We start from the raw sequence: 8,548 nt of genomic DNA on the forward strand, positions 1-8,548 counted from the left end.
ATCTTGCAATGTGTCACTTTAGCTTTTGTTTTTGCAAAGTCTTTGCACGGTAGAGGCATTTAGAAAAACTGCAGGTGATCCTGGGTCTTGAAATTACTTGTTAGCAACTGGCAATGGGAGGCACTCTGCCCACCTTTAATTTCCCTTCTAAAGGTACATCCTGACCTACTTTTTGAGTCTGTGACAAAATTCTGAGTTATCTTCATTGGATTTCATCACTAGGTCTTTGGCTCTTCTTTCATGGCAAAATTATTAGGAAAAGGAAATTACAGTTGTAGATTAAAGAGATATCTCTTATTCTAAATTAAATGGATTCCTTTAAAGTTATCTTGCAGGGTAGAAGCATTAAATTAAATCCACTGTAATGCTTTCTCTGATTTTGTCAGTGCTGATGTGGAGTGGTTGGTAAATGCTACCAAGAACTTGGCAGCCTCCAGCAAGTCCCTGTGTTTGCTGCCTCAGGTACCTCCCTGCCAAAGCTAGACTTTGAAATCATGGTTCTTGGTTGCATCTTTCTCTGTGTGTGCTCATCAGCTGAATTTAGATGCAAAAGTGGAGGGACAAGGAAAACAAATTACACTTCTGTGAATTTTTTAGTTTTATTTAAAAAAACTCCTGGAAGTAAAGTTTTTGCCTTTTTTTTTTTTTTTTTTGTAGCTTTTCCATTGTGGTTTGGGGAGTTCTTACACAGAAGAAGCCTTTTGCAGGTAAGTTGTGTGTTATCTTGGATTTTTTTCCTTTTTCCCATTGATAAGCACGCTTCCTGCCCCACCAGCCCCAGATTTTGTGCATGACCTCCAAATTCTGACAATCTTATGTGGTAAGCACTTTTAAACTCTCAAATTCTGATCACAAGCTTAAGTCTTCCTTTGTCTTACATCATGAAGTCAGAACTTGTATTGCTTCAGGAGCCCTTGTCTGCACATTTTTGCTTCTACTGGAGTTTGCTGCACAGCTCCAGATCAGTGTGTGGCCTGCACAGACTTCTGATGTGTTGGCAAAGCCTGCTTGGCAGGCAACTCTGCTGTTGTTCAGAAACAGCTTCTCTGTAGAGAGGTTCTGTAGTTTATTTGTAGATTGTGGGTACAGATTTGTTCCTTTAAAACAAAAAAAGCTGTCTGTGAGAATAAGCCCTGTTCCACCCTGCAGTAAATGCACCGCTCAACAGGCAGCTATTTATTCTTTATGACTTTCCTGTGTCTGTGACTGGCCTATGTATAGCAAACATGTCCCAACAAGTTCCAGTCTACTATTAATTTTTCTCCCAGTGAGAGATTCCGTTCAGCCCAGTGGTTGATTTACAGTCAGGAGCTGCATTACTGCACCTCTTGATTTGTGTTCTTCCTTCACCTCTATGAATAGTTCAGGTACCTGGTCTAAATAAAACTTAAGGTTCTGTTTTCTTACAGATAGGGAAATCCAAAGAGAGGTAGAGCAAAGAATTGTTTGAGGTGGTTTTTTTTTTCTTTTGTTCTTTATCTTTAATGGGTGGGAAAAGAACACAGGCACTCGCTGAAAATTGTTTTTAAGTGATATATGAGAAGCAGGTGTTACTGCATTGAAAAATACCTCCTTGGAGGGGACAACCAAAAATTGTTTTCCCCTATTGATAAGAAATCTAGAAAAGAGGGTGTGAAAACAAATTTTCAGCCTAATGCCACTCTTAATGCTCTTAGGAAAAAGAGAAGTGATTCCTTTTGCTGGGACATCTAAATTTGTGTGCTTTTGCTTCACAGAGGAAAACAACATTTTACATATTATGGTAAAAGTAGTTAAAGGCCACCGCCCAGAGCTACCTGCTGTTTCCAAATCCAGACCTCATTCATGTAATAACTTGATCAAACTGATGCAAAAATGTTGGCAAGATGATCCTGGTGAACGGCCAACATTTCAAGGTAAGATTTCCTTGTAACTTGGCTGCCCATTTATTCTTCTATGAGTCATGTTATTGCTCAGGACTCTGCTAATCCTTGGGGTAAATGCTGAGAAGCTCTGTGACAGAATAAATAGAGCATATTGTGTGGTGGAGACAATGATACAGGCCACTTACTCATTTGTGGAGGAAGGGATTATCTGAGGACATGTCTGACCATGATGGTGTTATGTAAACACGCCAAGAATAAACCTTGTACTGAACCAGTCGGTCCATTTAGCCAGAAATTATGTTTATTTCTGATTGTGTGTGTTGGGGTATAGGCCAAGCTGGAGTTGGTGTGGTTTGCAGTGTACCAAAGCGTTGAAGGACCTGGCTCTCTAAATTTTTACTGTTGTACGTTGAGAAACGGAATTGTTCTCTTGTAAGGAAACAGTTTGTACAGTCACTTCTCTGCCAGCTAAAGGCTTGAACTTGCCCAAAGCACCTGCTATGAATTCAGTGTGGCCCCTGTGTAACACCAGTCTAGTGTGACTGAAAATGAATTGTTTGGGCAGCCCTGGGTACCCTTGGCTTGGCTGCACACTGGTGCCCACTGATGAGGTGCTAGATGGAATGGTAAGGATTGGCACCTTTCTCCCACAGTATCTCAGAGCTTTTTTAAGTTCTATTGATAGAGACAGGCAACAGGGCATCTCAGAAAGTCTCCTAAAAAAAACAAGCGCTAAAACCACCTCTTGTTTTCTCCAAAGAAATCACTTCAGAAACAGAGGCCCTTTGTGAAAAGCCAGAAGATGAAACAAAAGAGATGATAACTCAGGACCTGGACACCAAGAATGCCCCAGAACAGCAGCCTGAGGTATTTTCTCTTCCACTTCTTGTTCGAACTTGCTGGGTTTTGGGAGGAATAGGCTGCTCTATGACCTGGAAGGTCCTAAGCAACCTTCTCTTTGCTGCTTTCGAGCACGATCTTGCCTGGTAGAAGTGACTCTTGGTAAAGGACTGGAATGCACAAATGACAGCAGGTGCATGGACCAGCTCAGGAAAACCTCAGGGCAGAACCAATTCCAAGTGCGTCTTATTCGGTGGAGGGAGAGCAGGACAGTTAGGAGATAAAGGCTGGAACTATGTGGGTGTGACTGATCTTAAAAACCACTGGAGACAGAAGAGCCACGTGGCTCTGTGAGTACTGATGAAAGCTGCCCTCCTTCTTCTGAAAAATCTGTGACCTTTTTCATAGGTTTCATTTGATACAAACAATGTTTAAAGGCTACCTGCAGACTGACAAATTTATGTTTCTTCTGTAGGGTCTCGTGCTCAGTTTTGTTTGCTGACCTTTCTAAAATGCTTGTGTGCTTCTCTTGAAGGGGATTTGTGCACTGTCCCAGAAGAAACAGCAGCCTGCTCTACCATCAGTTAAGGATTACAGTCTCTCCGAGTTGTTGTCCCAGTTGGATTCAGGGATTTCACAGACTATGGAAGGCCCTGAGGATCTCAGCCGCAGCTCTTCTGAGTCCAAACTTGCCTCCAGTGACAAGCGCCTTTCAGGAGTTTCATCTGTAGATTCAGCTTTCTCATCCAGAGGCTCTCTTTCCCTTTCTTTTGAAAGGGAGAGTTCAGGTAATGGTCAGGTTTTCCTTTGTAGTTGTTTGGACTGGGGCATGGGAGTCAATGGTTTGGAGAGTAGAATAACATTCTGGAAATTACTGTTAGCCTTGCTTTCTCTTGCTGTCAGCACTACAAATTTGTTTACTGGAGGTAGTTATTTAAAAGGAAAAAATAAAAATTAAAAAAATTTTGTGGTTCCCAAATATGATCTAATGAGAAATAGTAAATCCCATTTACTTTTGTAAAGGAATAAACTCCCATTAAAGCAATTACAGAATCAGTCATGTAGAGGTTGGTTGGAAGGGAGGTGACTAGTTTACTAGTCCAGCATCCCACTTGACATGGCATTAAAGCCACTGCCCAGTCAGGTCAGCTGAGTTTGTGGCTTTTTCAGTTATACTAAGCCTAAACCTGAGCACCTTAGCTTTTGAGAGGACTCAAGCCACCCTCTCAGCAGCCCCAATGACCACTGTAATAAAGAGCCCCTCACTTTCCAGGCCAGTGCTGCAAACCCCAGACATTTGTTTTCCAGTTAGGTAAAAAATGGTTAGTGCAGGGAGATGAACCACAACATCCTTCAGTCTTCATGCCACAAGAGACAGAGTTAATGGGGGCCCAGATCTGACCTGAAAATGTTCTGGGACTCCTGTGGGGTGGGGGGATGGATTGCTCTGCAGGCAGCTCATTGCCTAAGACACGGACAGGTAAGGGGTGACGAGTATCAGAATTGTGATGCTGTCTTTCCCATAGAATCTTAGAACGGTTTGGGTTGGAATGGACCTTTAATGAGCAGAGACACCTTCAACCAGATGAAGCTAAATGTTTCCAGGGATGGGGCATCCACCACCTCTCTGGGTAACCTGTTCCAGTGTTTCACCACCCTCAAAAATCTTTTTCTTCCTTCTATCCATTTAGATATTGGTACTACAGACATACAGAAGAGGAAGCTAACGGAGGCAATTTTATCTGGAGATACCAGCAAGCTGATGAAGATCCTCCAGCCTCAAGATGTTGACATTGTTTTAGATGGGAACTCCAGTCTTCTGCACTTGGCTGTTGAAGCAGGTCAAGAAGAATGTGTCAAGTGGCTCCTGCTGTACAATGCTAACCCTAACCTCACCAACAAGAAAGGGTCCACTCCTCTTCACATAGCCATTGAGAAGAAATTTAAAAGCATTGTGGAGCTGATTATGGCCAGGAAAATCAACGTCAACGCCAAAGATGAGGACCAGTGGACTGCTCTTCACTTTGCTGCCCAAAATGGGGATGATTTCAGCACCAAAATGCTGCTTGATAAGAATGCATCCTTGAACGAGGTGGATTTTGAGGGCAGATCCCCCATCCACATAGCCTGCCAGTACGGCCAGGAGAACATCGTGCGGATCCTGCTGAGAAGAGGCGTCAACGTGAACATCAAGGGAAAGGACGACTGGGTGCCCCTTCACTACGCTGCCTGGCAAGGCCACCTCCCCATCGTGAAGCTGCTGGCTAAGCAGCGCGGCGCAGACGTCAACGTGCAGACCGTGGACGGAAGGACCTCGCTCCACCTGGCCGCCCAGCGGGGTCACTACCGTGTCGCCCGCCTCCTCATCGACCTGGAGTCGGACGTCAACGTCCGGAACGGGCTCCTGCAGACTGCTCTCCACATAGCTGCTGAAACTGGCCACACCAGCACCTCCAGGCTGCTCCTCAAGCACGGGGCAGACATCGAGGCTGCCACGGCAGAAGGATACACGGCCCTGCACTTGGCATCTCGCAGCGGCCACTTAGCCACAACAAAGCTGCTGATGGATGAAAGGGCCAGTGTTCTAGCCAAAGGCCCTTTAAGTAGGACAGCACTACACCTTGCGGCAGAAAACGGGCACTCTGAAGTAGTAGAAGAACTTGTCAGTGCAGAAAATATCAATATTTCTGACAGTGAGGGGTTCACAGCTCTCCACCTGGCTGCGCGAGGGGGGTACGCGAAAACAGTGGAGGTTCTCCTGAAGCACGGGGCTCACACTGACATGCCGAGAGCCAGATGTCAGACCCTGCTCCCGCCTGCTCAGCAGAGCAGGAATAGCTCACTTACCGCGTTGTTAAGTGACACTTAATCAGAAGGTGCCGAGTGGTGCCTTTTTACCTGGTGTGAGGAGGCTGCTGGAGCTCGGCTCTTCAGGGCCTTCTCCAGTTGTGCAGGGGTGCACTGACCAGCGGTGGCAGCTGCTGGACTGAGGTGTTTGAGTGTGACTGAGGCCAGGTGCAAGGCCAAGAGCTGGAGTCTGCCACGCCGTGGTCTGTGTCGTTCATTCTATGCCTGCCAGCCCTGCGTGGATCCAGACATTCCCCTCCCAAGGAAGTTGTGAGAGAAGGATGCAATTTCTGCATTCCCCCTGCTTTTTTTTTTTTTTTTAATGTGCCAAACTAATTTAAGAACTAACATTATGCTTTTTTTTATTTTCCTCAAAACAAACAAAAAAAAAAGATGGCATAGATTCGTGGTTCATTGCAGTGATTGATATTTTGGGCTGAAAGCCTCCAGTGTATAGAGTACAACACCAATCTGCTTGAAATAAATGCAGGAGTTGAGGAAAGGGCTGTTTAAGGTACAGTTAATCAGGCTTCTGCTACATTTTTAATAGAGACATTGATTACAGATTTCCATGTACTCAAAGTTTATGAGGCAGACTTAATAACAAGGCAGGATTCCAAAAATAATAAGCAGAAGTAAAAGCCTAACACTGCTGTCTTCATGTACAGTACTACCTTGTATGTATCCTGAGATCAGTAAACTGGACTAGGTACTTAGTGGTTTGTCTTAAATGAACAAGTCAAAAGCTGAAATTCATACTGAACTGGAACTGGATGGTCTGTTCTAACACCGTTGTACCAATTTGCAGAACACTGTTTGGAGGGGCTGATGACTAGAACTGATATACTGTGTATATAGGATTTCTACCTGTTGTATGCTTTTTTTTCTACTGAAGAAAATAGATTGCTTAGAGTGGGTATGTTTTAATACACCTTTTAATTTCACTCCTTTTGAAGTACAAATGTGGCCTGTTATTAATAAAAGATCATGTTCCACAACTTGTCTGTATTTTGGAGTCGATAAAGCAACTAAAAACCCATTGACCAGCAGCAGCAGAACACAACTGTTAGTGGTCATACAGTGGCCTGGGTTAGAAGGGACCTTAAAGACCCCCTGACCTGGGCAGGGACACCTTCCACTCGATCAAGTTGCTCAGAGCTCCATCCAACCTTGCCTTGAATGATGTTGAAGCCCAAATTGTTGACATGTAAAGCTGCCCTCATTTTTGCATTCCCTGCAGCTTTACAGAAAGTAAGGAGCTTGAAGGAACGGGGGGTGTTTGTTATTTACGGAATAAGAATGTAGAATAAAGCCTCACATAACCTGACCTTTGTGCCTGTAACACAACGATGTACAACTGAGATGGTTTCCTCTTCTGCTGTAGCTGTTCCTGGAGAATGAAATAGTGTTAAAAAGTAGATGGTGAAGCCACACTCATGCCACTACATGGTGGCTACAAATAATACCTCTCTTAGAGCATGGCAATCCCAGTAAGCTCCTAAAGGTGCTGACAGTGAAACTTCTTCAGCAAAAAAAAACAAACCCTGTCATTTTCCTACCGCTTTCTTCCACGTCTTTGGAGACCAATAAGGGGGCCATGTTTCATTAAGCTGTGCTTAATCAGTGTCTCAGTATAGCAAATTCAACCACAGACCACTTGGTCTCTCAAGCTTAAACATTTGGCTTAGCCTAGCACAGATCATTCCCTTCCATTTCAGAGTCTCCTGAACAGTGAGATTAAGGACACTTAAATTCCAGTACTTGCCCGAACTGCAAAAGAGCTGCAAGACCAGGTAACAGCAGTCTTGCACCTCCTAATAAAGGTGGTTGGTTCACACCAGCAAGGGAAGGGGAAAGTACACTTATAAAATGCTTTTAAAACAGCTCAAACACTGCTTCGCCAGTACATTCCTTCAGTGCCTAATAATAATAGTACATTAGCTTCTAATTAAACATGAGGCCACACTCATGAGTCTCTATTTCCATGCTTTCACAATAGCAGGCACCAGCTATGCATTACAAAGAAGGCAACACAGCTGGCACTAGACAAAAAAACCCCAAAGGATTGCAATGACATGCTGCCAGTATTGGAGTGAGTATTTTTCTCTGTGAACCAGCCTTCCTTGGGGGCAGGAGAGGAGTGGGGGTGCTAAACTGGCACTAATGCAGCAATTAGGAATTGGTGTTTTGTGAAGGTCTCAGTCATATGTGCACTTGTCTTAGCTGAAGTCTCTGGCTGTTGACCTAAGGCTTTCAGGCATTTCTTTGTCTCTTTCCGATCTAAGGTGTGTTCTTTAAAAAAAACCCTGTAGGCTTGGGAGGTGGGTTTGAGGTGGTGTGACACAAAGGGCTGCGTGGAGCTGAGCCTGCTCGAGGTCCCCAGCTGCTCCCTTGCAGTAGAGAGGGCTGAAAGATGAACATCAACTCTTCCTTCTGACCTCCAAAATCAGGCAGAGGTTGCTTGCAGGGTTTCTGCAGACACTGTGCTCATCTGCCTCCTTAGGGCTTCTGACTGTGGCCCCGGGTGGCTATTTCAGCCCAGGGAGAAACGTAAGAAAAAAAGATACAGTGAAATGATGTTCGTGACCATCACCTTCACCTTTTCATCTCTAGGTGTGGTTTTTCTGCCTGCACAGCCCTGGTGGCATAGTCTGGGTTCCTGCCAGCGCCCGCTGGTGCCGTCTCCCCGTGCAGGAGCCCCAGCAGCAGGGAAGGTGCCTCACACCATCCCCATTCCTCACTCCTCCATCCCAGCCTCTGCCCCCGGGGGAGAGCACAGCCCCTGCTGCATTACCTGTCTCTGCAGCAGTTTGTTCCCAGCACCAGGCAGCTTTATTTACCTGCTGCTCAGCGCCGTGTTTGTACAGGCCTCGAGAGGACTCGACAAGCCTGCGGTTCAAACACGCTGCTCAGCGGCGGTGGTGGAGAGGGGAGAGAATTGCTGGGTGATTGCAAAGAGGCCCCGAGGCAAACCTCAGCCCTTTCATTCCTGCCTC

At 45.3% G+C, this 8,548-nt stretch overlaps 1 protein-coding gene across 1 annotated transcript; it reads left to right on the forward strand.

Annotated features, from left to right (window-relative positions):
• Window positions 1–627: 627 nt before the first annotated feature.
• LOC121672631 (receptor-interacting serine/threonine-protein kinase 4-like) lies at window positions 628–6,550 on the forward strand (the record flags this gene model as incomplete). The annotated part of the gene is made up of 5 exons (XM_042045364.1): window positions 628–707; window positions 1,737–1,895; window positions 2,626–2,732; window positions 3,241–3,493; window positions 4,397–6,550. Coding segments are annotated over 5 exons (1,777 nt in total), but the record flags the coding sequence as incomplete, so codon positions are not given.
• Window positions 6,551–8,548: the final 1,998 nt, after the last annotated feature.

The sequence above is a fragment of the Corvus kubaryi genome, unplaced genomic scaffold, assembly GCF_017639235.1.
Source record: "Corvus kubaryi isolate FWS band 111438036 unplaced genomic scaffold, C.kubaryi_AGA036_p1.0 64804, whole genome shotgun sequence".
Classification (NCBI taxonomy): Eukaryota; Metazoa; Chordata; class Aves; order Passeriformes; family Corvidae; genus Corvus; species Corvus kubaryi.